The sequence below is a fragment of the Aquarana catesbeiana genome, linkage group LG03, assembly GCF_042186555.1.
Source record: "Aquarana catesbeiana isolate 2022-GZ linkage group LG03, ASM4218655v1, whole genome shotgun sequence".
NCBI lineage: Eukaryota > Metazoa > Chordata > Amphibia > Anura > Ranidae > Aquarana > Aquarana catesbeiana.
This window is the reverse complement of record NC_133326.1, coordinates 106,108,093-106,134,318: the sequence shown is the minus strand read 5'-3', so window position 1 is coordinate 106,134,318 and position 26,226 is coordinate 106,108,093. Positions and strand designations below refer to the sequence as shown.

At 39.5% G+C, this 26,226-nt stretch overlaps 1 protein-coding gene across 4 annotated transcripts in view; it reads left to right on the top strand.

The window, feature by feature from the left end:
* LOC141131526 (dual oxidase 1-like) overlaps nucleotides 1-26,226 on the top strand; it is a 212,757-nt gene that overhangs the window by 80,300 nt on the left and 106,231 nt on the right. For all 4 annotated transcript variants that reach the window (XM_073618895.1, XM_073618894.1, XM_073618896.1 and 1 more), the window contains 9 exons: nucleotides 5,726-5,809; nucleotides 6,054-6,218; nucleotides 12,307-12,494; nucleotides 12,733-12,934; nucleotides 16,909-17,075; nucleotides 17,758-17,818; nucleotides 18,891-18,984; nucleotides 21,967-22,057; nucleotides 25,370-25,472. In XM_073618895.1, coding sequence (XP_073474996.1) covers nucleotides 5,726-5,809; nucleotides 6,054-6,218; nucleotides 12,307-12,494; nucleotides 12,733-12,934; nucleotides 16,909-17,075; nucleotides 17,758-17,818; nucleotides 18,891-18,984; nucleotides 21,967-22,057; nucleotides 25,370-25,472 — 1,155 coding nt within the window. The remainder of the gene's footprint in view (nucleotides 1-5,725; nucleotides 5,810-6,053; nucleotides 6,219-12,306; nucleotides 12,495-12,732; nucleotides 12,935-16,908; nucleotides 17,076-17,757; nucleotides 17,819-18,890; nucleotides 18,985-21,966; nucleotides 22,058-25,369; nucleotides 25,473-26,226) is intronic.

Genomic DNA, 26,226 nt, shown 5'->3' with positions numbered 1-26,226 from the left:
CTCAACACAGGAAGGACTCGGCTCTGTTCCCTCCCACTTGTCAATCATCTGGGACCCATTACAGGTCCCAGGTGACTTAGCTGCCAATCACGGCGCTCGGCGCCGCTCGCACATGCGCAGTGGGTGCCAGGCTGTGAAGCCACAGCCCGGCGCCCACAGTTGCAATGCCGGCACTGCCGAACGGAGGGGGAGACGAGTGGGGCTTCGATCCCCCGCATCGCTGGACCCTGGGACAGGTAAGTGTCCAATTAAAAGTCAGCAGCTGCAGTATTTGTAGCTGCTGACTTTTAATTTTTTTTTTTTTTTAATGGGCCCTCCTCTTTAAGCTATTTTGCAAAGAAGAATGGGCAAAAATGTCACTCTCTAGATGTGCAAAGATGTGCTGAGACATACCCAAAAAGACTTGCAGCTGTAATTGCAGTGAAAGGTGGTTCTACAAAGTATTGACTCAGGGGGGCTGAATACAAACGCACACCACACTTTTTACATATTTATTTGTAAAAAAAATCGAAAACCATTTATCATTTTCCTTCCACTTCACAATTGTGTGACACTTTGTGTTGGTCTATCACATAGGGGTATGAATACTTTTTCAAGGCACTGGATATAAAAGGTAGATAAAAATATGTAAAGTGCAGTAACCTGTAGCATCCATTTTCGAATACATTTTCACTCACATTTTACTTTTTTATAACAGGAATTTAACTGGTTACGTTATTTGCACATCGCAACTATTCATTGTGCTGCATCATTGAAAAAATGTTTCCTTTATACCATTTTAGTAATCCAACAGACCAATGTATGTTTTAAAAAAAAAAGTTTTTTGTCACAAATTCTTTTTTTTTTTTTTTTTTAGACCTATCTTCCTTAATATAAACAGGCTGCTCACCTTCTGGCTGTAGTATGAGCTGTAGAAAAGTAGTCATTTTTGGCAAATGGAGCATTTTAGAAACAAATCCTATCTTGTATTCAATTGATTGATGTCTAGTATATTTTAAAAGGGACAGGCACTATTTACATACATGACAGTCTTTATAAAAGGCCTAAAACGGGCAAAAACAATAATAATAAAAGTGTATGTAAAGTTAAAACAGTTTTATTTCTCTTTGGATGGAGTGGGTTGGGGTTAAACCCTTCTGCCAAGTTTTTTATTTTTGCAGTCTGTGTTCCCTCTGGACAGATTCAGTCCTCTTATTTGTCCTGAAACCCATTGTCACCAATGCAGAAAGTGAAGGGAAATCACACATTTTCAAGTGCCAGAGGGCAAATCATCTAATGGGGAAAATGTTCCAGTTGGAGTTCTTCATGCTGTGGTGAGATTTCCTCTCATTTCCTGGTGTTTTTTCAAGAACAGGAAGTGAAGGGAAATTTCCCCAGTGGAACACAGAAATCAAAAATAATGTAATAGGGTTTCTAACCCTCCCATACTGTATCCAAAACAAAAAAGTTTTACGTTGTAGATATACATACACTTTTATTACTTAATAAGGTTGGTTGAAGAACACAGAAAACATGCAATGTTCAGGAACACATGGCAACTAAGATTGGTGTCAGTTTTGCTTATTTTTCATTTTTACCCACTTTCCTTATTACCTACCAGTGATAAACCACACATAAGATTTATCCTACAACTATAATGCTGTCCAAACATTTCTCTATACTTGTCCATACAATTTTCATGTAATTTTTATCAGTTTCAACTAGCGCTTGATAACAACATAAACTGTAAAGAGATAAACACTGTTTCAGGTAGGTTGCCCTGGAAAAAACTGTATAAAAATGGTTCAAAATTATTTTTGATTGCCATGTACACGACCAGTATTAATTGTTATTTTACACACTATTTATTGTTATTAATATTATACAGGATTTATATAGTGCCAACAGTTTGTGCAGCACTTTACAATATGAAAACAGACAGTACAGTTACAATACAATTCAATACAGGAGGAATCAGAGGGCCCTACTTGTTAGAGCTTACAATCTAAAAATATTTAGCCTAAAACCATAAATAAGTTCTTTATCTCTCATGATCATATTTATACCAAGGTGATATTCATTACTAACTTGCCAGTGAATCATTTCCTATACTTATAAAACACTTTCACCAGAAAGAGTCACCATCACAATCATCCGATCAAGCGACATTCACAATCCTCTGTTCTTTCTTGAGGATACTACACGTGCTTATTGGAATATTTGCTCTATTTTCACCCAAGAAAATGCATCATTTACCACATATTCACCCTACATTTGCCAAATACCTTTAACCCTTCCGCTGCCAGGTCCGTACTGCGTATAGCCTTACAGCAGTGCTTCCAGCTGGCCAGGTCTGTACACCATACAGGCCTGACAATCCTCTTTCTGCTATAAGCTCATGGTTACTTCAGTGATCATAAACTTATAGCAGAACTGTTCAGCAGACTCTGCTGAACAAAAAAAAAGCTCTAATCAGCAGCTAACAAGCTGCTGATCAGAGCTATTTACCTAAAATGTGACCCCCCACATACCCCACCACTGACATCGCTTCTCTACCGTGTCTTCTGCCTTTCCACTCGCCTTTCTTAACATGTGAAGATGCCCCTCTACTTCACTGCCTCTTTTATCTGCAGCTTCAACCCTGCAGCACAGATTTCCACCCCCCAGCACCGATGCCCCCCAGGCAACCCAGCTATCCTCTGGATACACTGCAGCTGCCAGCTTCCCTCCTCTGCCTTTCCACCAACTTTGGGTGCTGGGGGGATTTAATTATCTAAGTAGATACCCCCCTGGGCTGCTCCAACCCCCCCCCCCGTTCTGACATCCCCCTCACTGATCCCTGGTGCCCCCTCCCTGTAGCTGCTCTCCACCCCCCCCCCCCAGCTAGCTGTAGCTGCTACTGAGGTCAGAGATCATTGTCAGGATGGAGAGCGGAGGGCTGTAACCTGTGTTTGCTATGCTTCAGTTTGTGAGTGAATAAGAGTCTCTATACGGTGACGCCTATCCATTTACCCACAGTGCAGCTCCAGCAGTCCCTTTCTCTGCCTAAAAAAAGTGTTTGGACTCCTGATGTCTCAGCAATCCCCCCCCCCCCCGAAAAATAAAAATGTAACGACTATTAAAAATACAATTGTACCTGGTATAAATAAATAACATTTTAAAAATATATAAATAAATAATCATAGTAAGGGTAGCTTTAGAAATGTGTCTAAATCTCCCATGCCTCTGAAGCCCAGTCCACATTCAGGTCATGCTCCAGAGGCTACTGACAGGCGCCTGTTTTAACCCCATTTATGCCAAACAATCGCGCTGCAACTGCGCATATTGCACATGGTTGTGGGGCGTTTGCAGTGCTTCCCCATTGACTTAAATGTATAGCATTTGGCTGCAAGTTGGGTCAACTCTGTCACAGGCAAAAAGTGAAGCATCACAGGCTGCAGCATGTAAACACCCCCATCTGCTGCCTATTGCAGCCTAAACACAACTCAACTGTACATTTTTGCCGCCCCAACTACAAGTCTAAATGAGGTCTAAGGCCTTATCCACACAGAGCATACTACAGCAAAGCTGTTTTAAACTGCACAGGTGTTCCATGAATCCCCATGCCCCATTGATGTTAATTAGGACACAGCGGCTGCACGGAAATTCAGAGGTGTTCAATACACTCCTGTGTAGGCAGTCCCATTCATCTCAGTTGGCATCCATGTGGGTGCATGTCCCTGAACTCACACTGTCTGCATTTTGGGTCATGCACCTACACCCACATGAATGTCAGATGGGGAGAAGTGGCTCTGTCCACCAGCCACTGTGTCCCACTTGACATAAATTGGTCTGCCTGCACAGGGCTGCACAGAACACCTGTCCATCCCTGTGCGGGTAAACACAGCCCTCCATGGGCATATGCTTTAGTACACTCCATGTGAACAAGGTCTTAGTAGGAATTTTGTAAGTCATGTTGTGTATATATGTACAAATAGGGATTTTTGAAATAAATGTTTTTGAAAAATGTTTTTGATAACTATTTGTGCAACTATTGTGAGGCCTAAAAAATCAGAGGCACCTTCTTTTTATTCTATTGGTCATGTTCCTTCAGAAAATGTATGGTGTGGGTGGTCTTTTACAAATTCTAAAAGCTGTAAGTGAAAAATGAAAACCTCCAGATTTCAGGAAATTTGGTTATTTACTGTTTTATGGACATTTGATTTTCACCATTTCACAAAAAGGCACAATTTAAAATTTACAAATATTTGTTATTTATAAACTCAATACAGGTTAAACTTTTATATTTAGTAGCAATTTAGCAGGAATTTAGTAAAAATTTGCTGTGTTTGTATCTGCTAATAATGATTTTAGTGTATTTTTAGCGAAAATATTGTTTTGATAAACATTCGCGCAGATATTATGGGGCCTTAAAAATTAGTAGCACCATCTTTTTATTCTATTGGTCATGTACTTTCAAAAAATATATGGTTTGGGGGTCTTTTACAAACTCTGAAAGCTGTAAGGGAAAAATAAAAAAAGCAATGGCAAAATTGCAAAAATGCTTTCGCCACCAGAGTTTAAGGTCGGGTTCACACCTATGCGAATTAGATGCGGGTTTCCCCACATCTAATTCACATAGCGGAGAATGTGACTGGCTCCCTATGGAGCACTGCACAGAAACGCTGTGCGTCTTTGGCTCAGTTTCAGGGCCGAATTCGGGCATAGATTCTGCCCTGATTCGTCCCTGTAACGGAGAACAGGGACGGACAGTGTTGCCGTGCGATCCGCGGCCTGTTTAGTTGTGAACCAAGCCTAAAAGAGGAGTGCAGGGCCTGGCAGCGAAAACGTTGAACATTAAACCATTTATATCAACCATCAGTTTAACTAATATAACTATTTTTTATAACTGTATATATCTTTATATATTATCCATATAAATGATATAAATGTTATATATTTGTAAGTAAACAAATGTTTAATTTTGCTTTAGAGACACATTTGCTGTGTAACTTGTGTTACACACAAGATCCTCTGTCAGGTTTTTGTTACTGTGGCTTCTATTTCCCTGAACTTCCTGTTCCAATGACAACATTATCACCGGGACAGGAAGTAAGGAAAAATCTCTCTAGCAGAGTTACAGCAGCAATAAAGTCATGCTTTTTTGGAGAGTGGAAAAAAGTTAGAACCTCCATTACTTTTGGTTGCTAATACATTTGCTGTGAATTCCACTATCAGCGGGAAAGAAAGGTAGGGCAGGTGTTTCTGATGGGCCAATAGACAGCCATAACATATGACAGAGGTCCTAGCCCTTCCAACTCTATCTATATTTAAAAAATAGTTTTGGCTGGAGTTACACTTCAATTCACTCCATTCAGATATAAAGATAAAATAATATGATTTTTCTTTTTCCAATTAGCATATATAAGACTGAATGGTCATTTAGTACCCTCTACAACCTGTTCTGGTCCTAAAAATTCACTTAACATGCATTAAATACTGTATTTACCGAACGTCATCTAAAAACACCCCTGTGTTGTAAGCAATCGCTGAGCATTTGCCAGTTTGAACTTTTTCAACATCACAATTTGCACTTTATTAATGTGGGGAATGTTGGTAATAAATGTGCGGTGAGTGGATTTGGATTTGGCACAGTTAAATTTCGTTATATGCAATGTTAGACCATAAATTGGTAGCCAAAAGATAGGTGTCCTATTTCAAAATGGAGTTAATATATACTACCTAATTCCTTTTTTTCAATAACTAGGTGCACAAAAAAACATTAACTGGGAGATTCAGCGCTTTGATGGCTGGTTTAACAATCTTATTCAACATAAGAGATGCTCTGCAGGTAAAGTAATATTTAGATTTCATATTAAAGATTAATTATATAAAAAATTAAATTCAAGTAGAATTTTCCATGAAACATCCAATTTTCATATATGGGTATATGATAACAAAAAAAAAAGATGGTGCTTGTCATATTGCTTTGGGAGTGCAGAATGTTGAGGTTACATAGAAAGAATGCCATCTTTATGTGTTGCTTATTAAAGTAATTTTTGGATGTCATTTATTTTTTGACATTTCTAATTTAGGTTCTAGACTGATGCGCCTTATGCCTCCTGCCTATTCTGATGGAGTCTATCAGGCAATGCAAGAACCACATCTACCCAACCCAAGAAAACTCAGCAATGTAGCTATGAAAGGAGACTCTGGTCAATCCTCTCAGCGGAACCGGACAGTCCTGGGGGTGTTCTTCGGTAGTAATGCACGCATTAAGAATTTGCTTTACATTTAAAATATAAATTAAATAATTTATATACATTTGTGATCTTTCTCCATAGCATATGGAGAGTAACTAGTGAGCCTCCCACCATTGAAGCTGATGTTTGAAAAATGGAGTAAGGTTCTCTTCCAAAAAAACAATCCAACCAGCAGTAGAATGTCCAACACTCAAGCATGCAAGTTTCTATATGTATAGTATAGACCCACTTGGTGCTACTTTAAAGTGCACCAGTACCCAAACTAGGGGCAGTAAAGCATTTATATATTCTTAATCTTAAAAAGCATTAAAAGAGATTTACAACCAGCCCTCACTGACCTCTGTAGGAGCTGTCACAATTTGTAAGCTTACTTTCGGTTTTATAAAAGGGGCAGCTTCTTTCTCATCATGTTCTCTGGCAACAGGGACCTGGCAAACTGCAAACTTTCTAATGCAAACCAACATCAGGTTCTATAAGCTGTTACAAGCTGACTAAAACCCAATTACTCCACAGTACCTACAGCTACAAAGGACAGTAACTACTTATTTTAATGCTCTTTTAAAGCTGCTTGATAAGAATGCTTGAATATCCATTGTCTGAGCACAGGTATGCTTTAACTTTGGGCAAACAGCTAAATACATAGCTAGAATGTGTCATAGATAATCTTTAATTCCACACATATTCTATTTTGACTTGCTACTAGTGCCCCAGGCCCCAATTCCTAGTACCTGTTCTGACTTCCTAGTACTTGTTCTAGACTCCAGTGTGTTCCCCATATGCCACATCCAGCATTCTTCCTTCAGCATGTCTACTCTGAAGTACAACCAGCATCCTTTCTCCCAAGATTTGGTCCGTATGATTAGGCCTCACATGGATGAAATGCATTGGGGGAGGGGGATTCTTCTATGGGTGGAGAACTGAGCTGAAGCCAATTCTCATCATCTTTTACTATTTTAGCTTTGCAGTCTGCTGAGCTTTTGGCCGGGCACCAATTTTCTGTAGTCTGACCAGACTCAGAGATGCACAGGAGTCAAGTGTTAAGTAGGAAGGAATGCTGCATGTGGCACATGGGGAATACACCTGAGCAGAAGCTGGGATGCACAGGGACACACTGGAGCTGGAAGACTGGAGAGCATAAGGATTGGACTGGTGCTAAAATAGGTACTATGAACTTGGAACAGGGACTAGGAACTCAGAACAGGGATAAGGGACTTAGAACAGGGACTATAAACTGGGGCCTACAGCTAGGAATGCTACCTATTGCTAATCTATTAGCAAAGATTGCTAATCTATTCACAAATTAAATAGTAGTGCTAATTGACAGATTACCTGGGAAATGTAGAACAGCAGGTGGGGTCAGGAGACACCCAAAACTCTGGTCTTTTTACACGTCTGTGTTAAAACAGAAGTGCTTTGCATGTAGAGCTGTGGAACTACATGAAGCAATCAAACTTGCATACCTGAAGAATAAGTAACAGGTGAGCCTTGCATGTTTGTAAAACTACAGGTAGTTGCAGCTGATCTGTGACATAATGTAAAAAAGAGAACTGCTTCACCTCTCAAATGGCTTGTAATTATCTGTAGGCAGTTTTGTGAATCAATCACCACAGACCAAGTAGTCAGGTCCTTAACCTTTACTGCAGATGCAGCAAATTCATGAATGGACAGTGAAGGAGTAGCACCGTACTCCCTGTTATCAGCACATGAGCACTGCAGCAGAGACTGACTAATTCCTAGTGCAGGCACTTCCTCTCCCAGTCTAAATGCTGCAATATAGAGAATGAAAACAAATCTTGGTATGTACACTAATTGAATTAAAACACATTTTATTCACTTTTAACCTTCTAGACACATTACACTATCTGCCTCAATTCCATTACTCATAAATACAATGTATTTCACCAGGGCTTTTTTTCTCAGACAATAGATGCAGGAACTCCCCCTTTCCGAGTCACCCCTTTCCTCTGTCCCTGCCCACCTCCGAGCACCATCCCTTGGTTCCATCCCCTACCCACCTCCGAGCACCATCCCTTGGTTCCATCCCCTACCCACCTCCCAGTACCGCCCCTTTTAGACAATCCAGAACCAAGTATCATTTTGTGTTGCTAAGTAATTTGAATGGAATTTGGTAATGATATCAAGAAAAGCAGTAAAATAGATCCCCTGCAGCCAGCAACAATAGATCCCCCTAACAGCAATGGAGCAACCCACAACAAAATTTCCCCCCCCAGCAACAATAGACTCCCGGTAGCATCAACAGATCTCCGCACAGCCAGCATTAATAGACTCTCCGGCAGCCATCAACAATAGACCCCTCCCCCCAACAGTAGATCTCTTTCAGCAACAACTGACCCCCCAGCAACATAAGACCCACCCCCAGCAGCAATAGGTTCCCCACCAGCAACAATAGACCTCCTTAGCAACAATAGACCTGCCCTGCATATATCCCCTCCAGCTAGAATAGATCCCCCAGCAGTGAGCATCAATACCCTGCAGCACACCCCAGCACCCCTTACTATTACATACAATCAGTCCAGGAGGTGCCAGAACTGCGTTCCCCCGCGTTCCCGCTGAAAAAAGCCCTGTATCTCACTATCATTTGTGTTATATGTTATTCAGATAATTTACATTATAATGAGGTTTCCAGACATTTATTAAACAGTTCTAAAAAACACATATTATAACATTTTAACATTCATGGAGTATGTGAGTACTCCAATAATAATGTATAATATATCAAAAACCTCAGGCAATTAAAATTTAGCTCATCTGGCGCTTCTGGAAGAAAAGTCTATAGTGGAATTTAGCTGCTGCTATAATAAATAAATAATTAAAACACAAAGCCCTAAAAGTCCATAATGTAATTCATAAGCTATAGCAGTGCTTTAAAATGAGAACATCAGCATCCAATAGTGATGATATGCCCTCTGAAGAGCGAGTCCACAGCACCCAAGGTGTTCCTAAGAGGTATTCATATGGTGTCTTGTCAAATAGATGACAACCTTCACCGCACCACGTGAGACAGCGCCCCTCAAACACACTCACCAGAACGGTATAATAAAACCACCTTGTTACAATGATGGATCTTTAACCTGTAGCAAGCCCGCATCCTTAACAGCATACATACGATAGGTCTGATCATTCAAAGCAGGGTGTCCGTTTGTTGACTCGTTTAACACACACCATAAGGAAAAAAAGGGGGAATCCTCATAGCGTAAAACAGTTTTCTAGTTTTATTCCCAAAAAACAATCCCCCCTTTTAAGAAATATGCTTACATCAAGTTCAAAATAAAATAGCATCTCATGATAATAAGATCATGTACAGCCTGTAACGATACTCGCTCACCGTCCGAAGGAGCGCTCATCCGCGGTGATTCCTAGGTGGAATCAGAAGCTGACTGTTTCAATCAAGCCGTCTGGTCACGCCTATCATGAGATGCTATTTTATTTTGAACTCGATGTAAGCATATTTCTTAAAAGGGGAACTGTTTTTGGGAATAAAACTATAAAACTGTTTTACGCTATGAGGATTCCCCCTTTTTTTCCTTATGGTGTCTGTTAATTGAGTCAACAAACAGACACCCTGCTTTGAGTGATCAGCTTGCTTGCTACAGGTTAAAGATCCATCATTGTAACAAGGCGGTTTTATTATACCGTTCTGGTAAGTGTTTTTTGAGGGGAGCTGTCTTCACCGTGGTGCGGTGAAGGTTATCATCTATTTGACAAGACACCATATGAATACCTCTTAGGAACACCTTGGGTGCTGTGGACTCGCTCTTCAGAGGGCATATCATCACTATTGGATGCTGATGTTCTTATTTTAAAGCACTGCTATAGCTTATGAATTACATTTATGGACTTCTAGAGCTTTGTGTTTTAATGTATAATATATAATAACGATAATATTAATAGTGTTAGATAAGATTAGCATCACAATTTGTTTGTCCAAGATATATTCATAACAAGATTTGTTTTTCTTTGCATTTCTGTTAATGAACATAATGTAATTGTTTTAGGGTGTGCTTTGAGTTGCCTTATGAGAAAACAATGATGCAACCGTTGAAGAATTTTTTAACGTCTTCAATGCATGTAAAGGCAGAGCAAAAATACCAGGATTAGTAGTCAGTCAGTAAAAAGTATAAAAGAAACAACTGACACACGTTTCACTTTTAAATAAAACTCTAACACAGGAACAAATCCTGGGAATACAAAATAGTATGTCTCTCTTTTTTTATGTTGAGAAGAAAGCTACACATAGACCATCAGATGATTATTTTCTGATTCTGCCACAGTATGACACATGTGATGGGTAAAAATACACCAAATTTGACTCTTACTAGGCAGTGGTGCATGACCACGATTCAGTCTCCTCTCAGTATCTGGGCGTCTTGTAACATACTGTATCTAAAGCTAACCCAACAAGGTTTTTTTTTTAGTTTTGTTTTTTTTTTTAAATTTTTGTTTTTTAAACCTCTTTTACTGAATTTTGCAAGATATTACAAAACACAGAGACAATGGGGAGATACAACCAAGCCCACACATGGGCTGCTACCTTTATGCCGCGTACACACGACCGGACTTTACGGCATACTTTGCCCGGCGGACTTTTCGACGGACTTTACGACGGACTTTCCGAATGAACGGACTTGCCTACACACGATCAACCAAAGTCCGACGGATTCGTACGTGATGACGTACAACCGGACTAAAACAAGGAAGTTCATAGCCAGTAGCCAATAGCTGCCCTAGCGTCGGTTTTTGTCCGTCGGACTTGCATACAGACGAGCGGACTTTTCGACCGGACTCGAGTCCGTCGGATAGATTTGAAACATGTTTCAAATCTAAGTCCGTCAAACTTTTGAGAAAACAAAGTCCGCTGGAGCCCACACTCGATCGAATTGTCCGACGGACTCCGGTACGCTGGACCAAGTATGCCGGAAAGTCCGCTCGTGTGTACGCGGCATAACTCACAGAGATACATAGCAACAAACATACCTTAGTATCCTATAGCAAACAGCTATTAGTAGACATTAAGAAGAGAACATAAGGTGCATGGCTCAAGCACAAGTATAAATAATAAATAGGAGCATCCATACCCATTTGGGAACTCACATCTCTCTTAATAATATACTCAGTACTAGATATAATGGAGTGGCAGTGGAGGGGTTATCTAAGTGGACCAAGCTTTAAAAAAAAATAATAGGACGACCTCTATTTAGGTAGGTATCTTGATACAGGGGCAAATTGGAATTAACCAACTTCATCCAATAATGGACTGAGGAAGGAGAGGATTTTTTTCCAGCATAACGTAATGGCCTTTCGGGCATAGAATAGTAGCAAACATAGGAGAGTTCTCTGGGCTAGTTTCTCTACTAAACCCAGCAAGCAGAACTTAGGTTTTAGAGCAATAGGGATCTGTACCAAAGAATGAATAACATCAAGCACACTACAAGTACGATACAATTTTTGGGCACAGCCAAAATACATGAATTAAATCTCCTAGGGAATGAGTACCTCCAACAAGGGGAGGAGATGCTGGGGTCCATTATATGGAGCATATGAGATGTGAAATAAACCCTATGAATAATTTTAAATTGAATCAATTTATCCCTGGCAGACACTAGAGGAGGGGAAGAGAATTCCCATAACTTGAACCCAACAAGGTTAAGCTTACTTGTGTACCCAGGAGTAGCAAGGTCCTTTTTTCTTGTCCTTATTCTGGGAGGGCTGGCCTAATGCTGGTTCTCAGAATATACAGCTGATTGCATTCAGATCCATTCATGGTGATATCACCATTTTAGAACAAGTGTGTGTCTGATTTTCACAGATGTCAAAAACAATCAGCAGCAGTTGGCATATCAGCTTGCAGAAATAATCAGCTTTATTTATTTGAGGGAGACTGAACCATGAAACCACTGACACATTCCAATTCTATTTACTAGTAAATACAAAAAATAAATAAGTTTCAGCCAATAAAATACAACACCAATGTAGTTGCAAGATTAAAATCAGTACTACTATATCACAGTTAGAAGAGCCTAATCCTACACGCATAATCCTATGATTATAAAATATCTATTTACAGGTTATCATGTGATGTCTGAAATATTTAGCATAGAGGACTTGGGATGTCCAACTGAGTTTTTAAATATTAAAATACCAGCTGGAGATGATGTCTTTGATCCAGAAAAGACGGGCAACGTGGTTCTTCCGTTTCGGAGAAGTAAATGGTGTAAGCAGAGTGGCAGTAGTCCAAATAACCCAAGATACCAGGTAACATATGAACAGAGGGCATCTATCTATCTATCTATCTATCTATCTATCTATCTATCTATCTATCTATCTATCTATCTATCTATCTATCTATCTATCTATCTATCAAATCTTTTTGTACATTGATCCAGATGTTTACAAATATCTTGCACCTAGTAATAAATTATTCATTTTATAACCTTATTTGCAGTAACTATCTGTACCATGAATGGTTGTCTACCTATGTGTTTTTTTCCAGATAAATTCAGTGACTGCATGGATTGATGGTAGCTCTATATATGGTAACTCTCACTCCTGGTGTGATGCTCTGAGAAGTTTCACTGGTGGGAGACTGGCATCTGGATCAGATTCACTGTTCCCAAGAGAAGCAGATGCCATGCTTATTATGTGGAGGCCTGCTCACTTCACTGAAGAAAGTAAAGGTTCTGGAACAATTTATGGTAAAGTACTAATCAAGATCTGTTTGATAAAATGTAGTATATAGCTATAGATCACTGATCCCAAACTCTTTCAGTACTTGATGACGCATGTTTATGGTGCTGCTGCTGAAGTTTGAACAAGACATTTTGTTTGATGAGAGAAATATGTGTGCTGCCTTTGACAACCACTCGTTATAGAACTGCTAAATGCCTGGCTGATTCAATAGATGCAATGTTTTTTAAGTCGTTGATACAGAACAAGAATGCAGAGGAATCCTAACTTTCCTAGGTGTATATCATTTCTGCGTCAATGACAAAGAAGTTATGGAAGCCAGAGACAGCCAAGTAGGTTTTCCCCAAAAAATGAAGTCAGGAATGGGGTCCTCCATGAATCTCTTAGTATAGGTTTCCTCTTAGGTGCCTACAGACACAAGATTATCTTTATCCGATAATTGGTTACATTCATTTATATGCCTATATGTACTTCCTGTGATCTACCCAGACATTACCTGACAGACCCTTCTGCAGAGAAGTATCGAATGGCTGGGTTGCATTCTGATGGTAATTACCCCTGAGAAGCCTCCACCAGAGGTGATTTCTCAGTGCTCCCCCTCTATAGGCATACATATGTACAGATCAGCTTATTCAAACCAGTACGTTTATGGAAATAACTTTTTTATATACTGTAAATCCATGTTTTTGAAAGATTTTAGCTTCGCATGATCAGAGTGTATCATGCAGTTGTTACTGACAGTCCGTTCAAGAGCTGCCTTTTTATACGCTACATCTCAGCTATCCCTTTGAAAAAAGTAAAACTGGTAAAGTCTGCTTTAAGACAAACAATAATGTAAAAGTTAAAAAATCAACTCTATAGCTAAATGCCTCCACAAACAGCTTTAAGGCATCCGCAAAGTATGTTATTTATAGGATGTATGTATATTCAGTGTTCCTTCTCCCTGCTGTACATTATTTTTTGTTTCTTGCCTATTAGCCTTAAAATGGCTGAAATTTAGTTTCAAGATCTTCTGCCCTCATAGATTTCAATGCGATCTGATGTCAAGTTCAGGTTTTGTAAACTTCACACATTCAAAGCAAACTGAAACTAGGCACACTCATTCATTCCTAGTCTTTACATTATATTCTCTGTGAAAATGACTTCACATATTTACTATATAATGAGCAATTTTTCAGATAATACTTCCTGGTCCAAAATGTATACACTCACTAGACACTTTATTAGGTACACCTTGCTAGTACCGGGTTGGAACCCCTTTTCCTTCAGAGCTGCCTTAATTCTCTATGGCATAGATTCAACAAGGTGTTAGAACATTCCTCAGAGATTTTGGTCCATGTTAACACGATAGCATCACGCAGTTGCTGCAGATTTGTTGGCTGCACATCCATGATGCAAATATCCCATATGATTGGCTAATTAGCAATTTGTGTTACCAAGCAATTGAAGAGGTGTACCTAATAAAGTGGCCGGTGTATATCATAGAAAGTGTATATTATAATTAGAACATGGTTAAACCAGTACTAGCAATTACTGGTAATTATGTACATCAATAAAAATTCTAATTCAAGTTTATGTCTCTCTATTTTATCTTACATGGCCTCCTTATATATATTGTTTTATGGGTATCTGGTGAGTTATCATGCCATTGCTTCTATTGGGCCTTTTTCCTTCAATGCTGCTAGAGCCTTTTCTTTTATTATGTTTTCCATTATATAATAATACATCTAAAACATATATTGTTTGTTAAAAAATGTTAAGTCCCAGCCTCAGATTAAACTTTGTTTCTATAGTTTTGGATAGACTTGGAAACAATAAATACAGTGGGGACGGAAAGTATTCAGACCCCCTTAAATTTTTCACTCTTTGTTAAATTGCAGCCATTTGCTAAAATCATTTTTCATTTTTTTCGTCATTACTGTACACACAGCACCCCATAGTGACAGAAAAACACAGAATTGTTGACATTTTTGCAGATTTATTAAAAAAGAAAAACTGAAATATCACATGGTCCTAAGTATTCAGACTCTGAATACTTAGTAGAAGCACCCTTTTGATCTAATACAGCCATGAGTCTTTTTGGGAAAGATGCAACAAGTTTTTTACATCTGGATTTGGGGATACTCTGCCATTCCTCCTTGCAGATCCTCTCCAGTTCTGTCAGGTTGGATGGTAAACGTTGGTGGACAGCCATTTTAAGGTCTCTCCAGAGATGCTTAATTGGGTTTAATTAAGGGCTCTGGCTGGGCCATTCAAGAACAGTCACAGAGTTGTTGTGAAGCCACTCCTTTGTTATTTTAGCTGTGTGCTTAGGGTCATTGTCTTGTTGGAAGGTAAACCTTCGGCCCAGTCTGAGGTCCTGAGCACTCTGGAGAAGGTTTTGGTCCAGGATAACCCTTTACTAGGCCGCATTCATCTTTCCCTCGATTGCAACCAGTCGTCCTGTCCCTGCAGCTGAAAAACAACCCAACAGCATGATGCTGCCACCAACATGTTTCACTGTTGGGACTGTATTGGACAAGTGATGAGCAGTGCCTGGTTTTCTCCACACATACCGCTTAGAATTAAGGCCAAAAAGTTCTATCTTGGTTTCATCAGACCAAAGAATATTATTTCTCACCATCTTGGAGTCCTTCAGGTGTTTTTTTAGAAAACTCCATGCGGGCTTTCATGGGTCTTGCACTGAGGAGAGGCTTCTGTCGGGCCACTCTGCCATGAAGCCCCGACTGGTAGAGGGCTGCAGTGATGGTTGACTTTCTACAACTTTCTCCCATCTACCGACTGCATCTCTGGAGCTCAGCCACAGTGATCTTTGGGTTCTTCTTTACATCTCTCACCAAGGCTCTTCTCCCCCGATAGCTCAGTTTGGCCGGACGGCCAGCTCTAGGAAGGGTTCTGGTCATCCCAAACATCTTCCATTTAAGGATTATGGAGGCCACTGTACTCTTAGGAACCTTAAGTGTAGCAGAAATTTTTTTGTAACCTTGGCCAGATCTGTGCCTTGCCACAATTCTGTCTCTGAGCTCTTCAGGCAGTTCCTTTGACCTCATGATTCTCATTTGCTCTGACATGCACTGTGAGCTGTAAGGTCTTATATAGACAGGTGTGTGGCTTTCCTAATCAAGTCCAATCAGTATAATCAAACACAGCTGGACTCAAGTGAAGGCGTAGAACCATCTCAAGGATGATCAGAAGAAATGGACAGCACCTGAGTTAAATATGAGTGTCACAGCAAAGGGTCTGAATACTTAGGACCATGTGATATTTAAATTTTTCTTTTTTAATAAATCTGCAAAAATGTCATCAATTCTGTGTTTTTCTGTCAATATGGGGTGCTGTGTGTGCATTAATGAGAAAAAAAATGAACTTAAATGATTTTAGCAAATGGATGCAATATAACAAAGAGTGAAAAATTTAAGGGGGTCTGAATACTTTCCGTCCCCACTGTATTCTCTTCTGACAGATTGTGATAGTGACGTTCTGAAAATGCTAGTTGCCTGTCAGTCACTGACTTTCGTACTTAGGCCCTGTTCCCACTGGCCTACTTAAGTATACATCCATGTGAAGGGCCATGTTTTCCCGTGCAGGCAGTCCCAATAATGTCAATTGGAACACAGTGGCTGCAGGGACACAGCCACTGCTCCCAATTTGACATCCGTGTGGGTATGAATGCCTTTCCCTGTCTGCAAACAGTGTGAGTTTGGATAACATTTACCCAATTGGATATCAAATTTGGAGCAGCTGCTATATCCATGCAGTCACTGCATCCCAACTGACATAAATAAGACTGCCTGCATGCAGATGCAGGGAACACCTGTGCATCCTATGTAGGTAAACACAGCCCCTTACACAGGAATATGCTTAAGTGCACCCATATGAATGAGGCCTTAGAGTGCCTTCACCTTATTCATTGAATTGAATGTGTATGAATGTACGTTCACCTTGTGAAGTGAACTTACTTATAATATTGAAATTATTTTAGGTTTTGGTAATGCCAGAGCTAATGAAAACCCCTTCCTTCAAGCGGAAAGCATAGTCTGGTTTCGATATCATAACTACTTAGCTGACGAATTTGCTAAAATCTATCCTCAGTGGTCAGACGAAGACTTGTTTCATCATGTCAGGAAATGGGTAATCGCCACTTACCAGGTAATGATAGTTAAAAAAAAAGAAAAAAAACATTGAAGCAAGTATTCTAACTCTATTGTTTCTACAGCCGTCAGCTTCCTTTAGGTAAAATTCATCAGAAAATGCTGCCTAAATGTTGCAGAGGCATTTCCTGTTGAGGGGACTGGTCATCTGAGCTGGCTAGCTGTGCGCTGAGTGACCCACCCCCTCATTGCCTCCTACTGCTGCATAGTGTGCTTATATCACCTAGGGTGCCCTGTAGACTCCTTCTACCTACGGTTCCTCTCGTACTGAGCAGGATTACTATTGCGACAACACATCATCAGTAGGGTAAAACTACAGTTGGAAACTGAGAATCAGGCCTCCAGAACATCATATGGGGGGGGGGTGTTAAAAAGAAAAGTAAAAAATAGGGGTGGGGGAACCTTTTCAGAAATAGTCAGACATGCTGGGGGCTTTAAAATAACAATTGTGTTTTGTCACAAACCAAACGAAAGCTTTTTGCTGTGTACGTGCATTGGGACTGCATTAACCAATACAGGTCAATGCACGTGAAGTGAAAAGCCCCTAAATATGAGCTTCAAGCTCCAAGTAGTTAACAAACAGTACAGGGATTATGTAACCAAATCTCTTATATTAGCCATAACTGTGTTACTTCTAGGCTTTCTTACTTAGACCTAACATATACTTATTTTTTTTCCAGAATATCGTAATGTATGAATGGCTGCCCATCTTTCTTCAAAAACAAGTATCGCCTTACCAGGGTAAGAATCTTAGGAATATCATAGTAAGGGCACGTGTCGATTGGCTATTGTTTGCTTCAAATGGGTTTTGCATTTATATACAAATCTATGAATATGCAAAAACCGCATGAAACAGGTCAAATGTACCTGTCAATGAATTCTGAACGATCTCAGAAATGTCTCAGACTGATGTTGAACTGATGACACAAGCCCAAAGCCTGTTGACACAGACTCTGAACAGTTTGATTAAAACCAAAACAGTCATGATCTCAAATTAAAAGCAGCACCACTCGAATGCCCCATTATGATCCTCAGGCCTATGCAATCGCTGCTGCCAGGTGCTGTTTCAGCTAGCAAGGCTTGTCAAGCCCAATGATAAGTATATAACAAAATGGCATGTTCCCGCACTCTGTGGATTTGCACCACAATCACAAATGGATTAAATGGCTTCAGCCTGGTCTCCACCCATGGGAGATCCCCTTGAACGCGTTTCACCCGTTTGATCCATTTGTGATTATAGTGCACACCAACAGAATGCGGGGACGCCCCATTTTGTAGTAGGAAGAACATTGATGAATTCTAAAAACTACTGAATTATACAAGTATTTTGTATAAAACAAAGCGAAAAGTGTGAGTTTCTGCATCAAGCCACCTTGAACACGTATACTGAAAGCTACAGTTTTTGATTTTCTGTTTAGCAAACAGTAAGAAAAGACACATTTCTGTAAATGTAGGCATGCAAGTCCATAGAAAATAACCCATGAGATATAAAGGTGCAATTTAGCACATTAGTAAATAATAATTGTAAGACAGAATATTAAATAGAAAGTACAAAAAAAGGTTTTACTAAAAGCAGGTAAAATCATGATCACCCACAAAATAGCCAAAATAAACTTTATTTTAAGAAAACAATATAGGTTACAATGAAAATGACATGTGGCAATAGTTGTTGGTTGGATTTGCAAATATTTAGTAGCAAGGAGAAAGTGTATTGACTTGTGTGTGCATGACATTCAGTGTGCATTAGATGAATGTATGGCACCTATACAAACATGAGATGGCACTTTGTTAATTGCTGTTCTGTTCTTTAAAGGATATCACCAACACGTGGACTCAAGCGTAAGCAATGAATTTCAAATTGTTGCTCAGTTCATATCATCCTTGGTTCCATCAGGCGTTTATGCCAGGTAAATAATAATTATCAAAGATCATTACTAAAAATACAAGAGAACATTTCAGATTTACAAACCCCTGATACAGAGGCTAATGGTATACAATCACTTTTACATGTCCTTAACTACTTGCTGCCCATGCTATAGCCGAATAACGGCGACAGCGCGGGCCTTAATTGCCGGGAGGGTGTCCATGGACGTCCTCCCGAGCATGCGCTGTCTGCGGGTCCCTGTGGGTCGTGCGTGGCATGCTTCATGATCACTGAGTCTATGAGACTCGGCTGATCACAGATCCGAGTAAGGGGTCAATCCCGGCCCCTTACCACATGATCAGCTGTCAGCCAATGACGGCTGATCACGTGATGTAAACAGAAGCTCGGTAATCGTTTTTTGTTTCTTCTCACGCTGTGAGGGGAAAAAAAGCCGATCGCTGGCTTCTATCAGAGGGACATCGGTCCCTCACACAGAAAACTGCGGCTGCATTTTCTGTGCCCACCAGTGTCAGCTGACAGTGCCCACTGTGCCACCTACCAGTGCCACCTATCAGTACCCAGCAGTGCCACCTACCAGTGCCCACAGTGCCACCCATCAATGCCCACCAGTGCTGCCAATCAATGCCCATCAGGGTCTCATAATCAGTGCCACAGATCAGTGCAGCCTATCAGCGTCACCTACCAGTACCCATCAGTGCCACCCATCAGTGATCATCAGTGCCACCTATCATTGCCCTTCAGTGCCACCCATCAGTGCCAACCATCAGTGCCTTATCAGTGCCAATCAGTGCCTATTAGTGCCCATCAGTGCCGCCTATCAGTGCCCATCAGCGCAGCCTATAAGTGCCCATCAGTGCAGCCTCATCAGCAAAGGAGAAAAATTACCTGTTTTCAAAATTTTATAAAAAACTATGAAACGGTTTTGTTTTGTTTTCTAAATTTTCGGTCCTTTTTTGTTTTATTCAGCAAAAAATAAAAAACCAGCAGCAATTAAATACCATCAAAAGAAAGCTCTATCTGTGTGAAAAAAATTATAAAAAATTTCATTTGGATACACTGTAGCATGTCCGTGCAATTGTCATTCAAAGAGTGACAGCACTGAAAGCTGAAAATTGGTCTGGGCAGGAAGGGGATTCAAGTGCCCATTAAGCAAGTGGTTAATCGTATGTTTAGATGAGATGACAAGTAGATATTTGAAATATAACCCATGTTTAGATCAGATTCAGGTCAGATTCCTGGTTAATACTGGAGATTTCTCTCTAGTTTTATATGTCTGCCTATTTTTAAGTTAAACAAAAACTACAAACGATATATATATACACACACACATATACACATATTTTGATATGTATATGTGTGTGTGTGTGTATATATATATATATATATATATATATATATATATATATATATATATATATATATATATATATACCATATATATATACCATATATATACCATATATATGAGATAGGGTAATCAATATAAATATTTTGTTTTATATGCAGAGTTACCTCTCTATCCAGTGGCCTATTTCATGGACAGTACAATAAGCTTTCTAAAGCTTTTTATCTATAATGTATGGTAACATAAAACTTTCGACTGAAATGCTGAGCTTAATCTGTCAATAAATAGACTAAGTATGCAGCAGACCAGACAACTCCCTTGGCTAATAGATGCCCAGTTCAGATATAGGATGGCTGGCTTGATTGATGTGGTTGGACAATGCTGCTTCTGTTTTCTTACATGAAACCCTGAAAACTGTGGGGCCCACCTGCAGTTTCCTACATCTTGTCATTTCAATGCCAAGTTTGTAGAGATCTTTAAAAGCTAAATGCAAAATGGTGGTGTTAGATGATAGAGAAAGAATGCAAATTGCTCTCTCATAGCTTGATTGATGTATCAAGGAAGCTGAAAGCCCATATTCACTTATCTACTTCAGCTGGTCAGTTTGCTGTGATAAAGAAGAGGTGAAGGTGGCTATGGAAAGGGTATGCTAAAGCCAAACTCCATGTTTACTTTCACTTTAAATACTGTAGTTTGTTTGGGGCAAGCTGGCCCAAACAAACTATTTACTTTATTAATAGATGTGCCTGCTGTCAGCACTGTACAAACTGCATGTAGCATCAGCTACATATAGTATACAGCTCTGTATTGTGGTAACAGTACAGAGACTTCCTGTTCCTGTCTGCCAGTGCAGATGTCTTTCACTGCATTCTGCACTAGTGCAAACATGTATACTGTTTTACATCAGGACTAAAGGGACACAAAACTCTGGTGTGAAAAATAATCTATTCAAGTATGTATTCTCAACTCAGAAAAGTCCCTTCTATTGCTCTCAGCCTCCTCCAAATTCTTTTTTTTTTCTTTGTTGCTGTGATCTATTAGAGCAGTCTTTCTCAACCTTTTTACCCCAAAGGAACCCTTGAAATTATTTTCTAGCCTCGAGGAACCCTTACTAAAACCAATTCATTGGTGGTCAATGAAAAAAAAATGCCCCATACATTTGTGGTCCTGTGGAATGAGGCAGCCCTTACGGCGGTGGTCAAAATGCAATCCCTACAGATGGTTTAAAAGATTGTTGGCTTCATGCAACTGGCACTACCAAGTGGCATTGACACCAGAACTATTCAGGCACCTTAAGATAGAAGGTCAATCAGCCACAGCTCAAGGAACCCCTAACAACCTTTGGAGGAACCCTAGGGTTCCACAGAACCCTGGTTAAGTATGGCTGTATTAGAGAGTGCTTATGTTTGTTCTCCATGAGCCCACTGCATGCAGGAAGTTAGCCACCCTCTCTTGCTCACACCAGGGATAAACTAGAAACTGTGGACTTTAGTATGAACATTTAGCATCACTTTAATTTGTTCCTATTTTAGTTGTCTCTGGCAGTAGTAAGAATAATTTCATCCTTACATGAAATGTTAAATAAAATCTCCTGTAATGCACAATTATTAATTTTTTGCTCACACATTTTTAAGCATTTTTATCATTTTTGATCTGCAGAAATAAAACATGTAATTTTGTAAATGTCACTGACTCCAATGGTGGGATATGGCCTGTTTACCGTTTATGTGAGAGCTACACAGGAAAAGAGGTAAGAAGCTCATTTAAAGAGGCAAACTATATAATCCACGCTTTTTTCCTCCGATGACTGCATTTCAGTTCTGGGAAGATGCAAAAGTTTCTAACTACTTATAGGAACCCCTGCAATGATATCTCTGTTTCAGAGTTTTTGATTCTGTCCATCTTGTGAAGGAAGCTCTTCATGCTACAATCTCTATTATGGGCAGAACTAGATCTCCGGTAAGGTGGTGTTGCTGCAAGGGGCCTGCGAGATAAAATAAACTAGAGAGTGGAAAAGATAACCTCCCCATAGAAAGTATTTCTAGACTTTTGATAGCTCTCTCAATGAATCTCTACAGTAATTTATTGAAATAACCAAAGTCAAACAAAGATAATGTTTCATTACCGCATATTCTAAAAAAAGTGCTGTAAGCAAATATACATGTGATAACCTATACTACATGCAAATATATACATATAATTAAACATAATTAATTCAAGTTATCAATATGTAATTTAAAGTATAAATAGTAAACAAATAAAACAAACTCCACATGTACATGCATTGGATGGAAGAGTAAAAATATATCTGGTAAAATAACATAGTATCAAATTATATACATTTGTTTATTTATTCAGTAAGCAACAGAAGAATCTAAGTTCATATAATAACCCACATAACGTATTATTATTGGATTCTATGTGTGCAACACTTTATACATAGTACTTTTCTTTTTGAATTTTGTTTTTGTTTTTTTTTTAGTCAACTTAATATTAGACTTCACTTTATAGCCATTGCATGCAGGTTCCTCTGATCACATTGAAGAGATGAGAAGGCAGATTTCTGTCAAATAAAACAACATATTTTGTAATTATAAAAATAATTTTTTGTTCTTCCAAAGTGCATTCAAAGACTGCCTACAGGATGAGATAAATGGCGTAAAAAACACCTATCGACCCACCTACTTCTAGTGCATCACAACTTTAAAGGTTCCCTCCTGTAGAAGTGCATACCTGGGGCTGATGGAAAATATGAGTTAGTATAGATAGACCCAGACCACCATGAAAGCAGTCCTCAAGGGTATATCAACAGACGTGTCTTGTTTCCTGAGCTTCTGTTGTTCAGGACCAGAGAAGGAACCATAAAAAAACAAACAACATCAAAAATGACTAAAGATTTTGCAGACAGTCAAGCAGATTGGGTCGTATTTATGAGGCCGTGAATAAGGTTGAATCTACAAACAATATATGTATCTATTCCTCACTCTGAGCTTACTAGAAAGCCTCAAATTCCTAATTTATAATGAGAACCTCAAAATGGTTTAGTTGTCAGCAGTGAAGGATGAATTTTGTGCTGAGACAAGATCCTTTGGCACTTAAGAAAAAAAATGGCAAAGTGATCCCATGCAAGCAGCAACAATGCCTGCAGAAGGAGGAGGAAGGTTGTTAACCCTTCATGATCTATTCATGTAGTGTAATCACTGCATGAGCAGAGAGAGGGATGTGAGCTATCTGCTGACAGCTTACACCTCACAAGACAAGGTCACACCTGGCAGGTATCTCTGTCATCTTCTATATGGAAAACTGCTGCATTGCCTCTGTTAAAGTGGAAGCAAAGTTAATTTTTTACTTGTAACCAAAGGGAAAGCCTATAATAAGGCTTTCCTGTAGGTACAGTGAAAATCTCCTAAACTTGCACTGTTTAGTAGATATTTACACAGGATGCAGCTGCTGAGATCACTGGCACATGCGCTCTGAAGGGACAGCATATCCGTGCTGTCCCTTCAGAGCTACATGCTGGAATAGGGGCTCCATCACATCATTATGGCCCTGGTACGAACCCGGAAGGAAGACCAGGTGAAAGTGGAAGTGCCAGGGAGCAGTGATAGCACTGCGCTTACGTGTTCACATGTCTTTCATAATGTGCTAGTATGCGGTGCATATTAGTACATTATGACTTAAACCTGCACGGGGGCTGTTTTGTTTTTTGTTTTTTTTGTGGAGGTTTACTACTGCTTTAATTTAGGGCAGACCTGTGGTAGTTTTTAGTTTCACTCTGAAATAGGAACTGGTGTAGGTGACGTAAATAGAACAGTTCTATCTACTTAGTTAATGTGGCACATGCCACTTCGGACCGTTTCCTGCACCACTGTAATGGAAGCAGGACGCTTAATTCCTGGTTTGTTTGAGAATTAATTTCTTCACAGAACAAGCAGCTAACGAGTTCAGTTTAGGCTTGTTTGAAAGCTATTTTGCTACTTATTAAGAATATATCAATACTTTAATGTCCATAGTCTGGGCACAGGTACACTTTGACCTCTGCCAGCGATACTGTCTGCATGGAATATGCACATACTCCTTGTGTTTGCAGGGATTTTCCCCATGTGCTTATGTTTCCAATATACTGGTGGGCTACATATCAGTATGTACCATACTATGTATACTGTATGTGCTTGTATCACTGTAGTATGGACACAGAAATGTAAACTCTTTTACAGCTGGACTATATGTAAATGGTTTTAAATACTTGTTATTAATATTGTGTATTAGTTTATAATAAATGGTTTACAGCTATGCAAACAATGTTTCATACCAGTTGTGGCCTCCAATAAGATAGTCTTTCTATGACACAGACAGTATTGTGGGAATTGTGTGAACCCAACTAGTCTATGTAGTTAGAGCAACTAACGAAATAATTAATAATATTGATTATTAAATAATCAAAAGTATTGATTGTAAACGTATACAGTGCCCATGTACTTATCTGTAACCCTTAGTTAGTAGAAGCTCCTCAAACATAAAAATGAGAAATTGAATGAAAATGATCAATTACTATTATACTGGTTTATGGGTTGTTTTTTATGCTTAGATACTATTATGCCCTGTACACACGGTCGGATTTTCCGACGGAAAATGTTTGATGGGAGTTCTTTGTCGGAAATTCCGACCGTGTGTAGGCTCCATCGGACATTTCCCATTGGAATTTCCGACACACAAAATTTGAGATCTGGATCTTAAATTTTCCGACAACAACATCTGTTGTAGGAAATTCCGATCGTGTGTACACAATTCCGACGCACAAAATTCCACACATGCTCGGAATCAAGCAGAAGAGCCACACTGGCTATTGAACTCGGCTCGTCGTACCTGTTGCACGTCACCGTGTTCTTGGTGATCGGAATTTCCGACAAGATTTGTGTGACCGTGTGTATGCAAGACAAGTTGGATTTGTTGTCGGAAAATCCTATCGTGTGTACAGGGCATAAGAGTTTAGAAATACTGTTCAGTTTTTGTGTTCTTTAATATTATATTATTTTATCCGTCTTTATCAATATTATCACAGAGTCAAAACATGCCGACACCCCAAGATGTTGAAGCATTGCTGCTGGGAATGGCTTCACAGATTGCTGAAAATGAAGATAGCATTGTTGTTGAAGATTTAAGAGGTGTGAGACAATATTTTGTGTTGAGGTGTTTAAAGTGCTGGATATAAGCACATACAGCAATAAGTACTTTCAAGAGAACATTCCGTCCAATAATTGACTGCTAATTTCTGGTCAGGTCAGGTCAATTTGTTCAATATATTTTTCCACAATCATTGCTCCATAAAGATAATTACTGTGCCAGTTATACTGGCACATGAGTTTTTCAGGTCTAATGCAATGTATTATCAAGTGAGTGTTAGGATCTTTCTCCAATAGGGGCAGGCAAACAATACAAAAAGAGGGTCCAGCAAAGAAGATTTGTGTGCCTCTAGGTGTATAAGTAGTGATCTTGTACTGGCAGAAGTTTGGAAAGCAGAGTGAGTTTCTTACACATAATATAGAAAATATTTACCTTACTCTTCTCCCCAAAAACCCATCTAGTAACTAGGGATGAGCCGAACACCTCCCGGTTCGGTTCACAGCAGAACAGGCAAAAAATTTGTGCGAACATCATTTATGGGACACGAACATGGAAAAACAAAAGTGCTCATTTTAAAGGCTTATATGCAAGTTATTGCCATAAAAAGTGTTTGGGGACCCGGGTACTGCCCCAGGGGACATGGGGACCCGGGTACTGCCCCAGTTGACATGTATCAATGCAAAAAAAGTTTTACAAAGTTTTTTCAGGAGCAGTCATTTTAATAATGCTTAAAGTGAAACAAAAATAAAATTACTCCTTTTAAATATCATGCCTGGGGGGTCTCCTTAGTCTGCC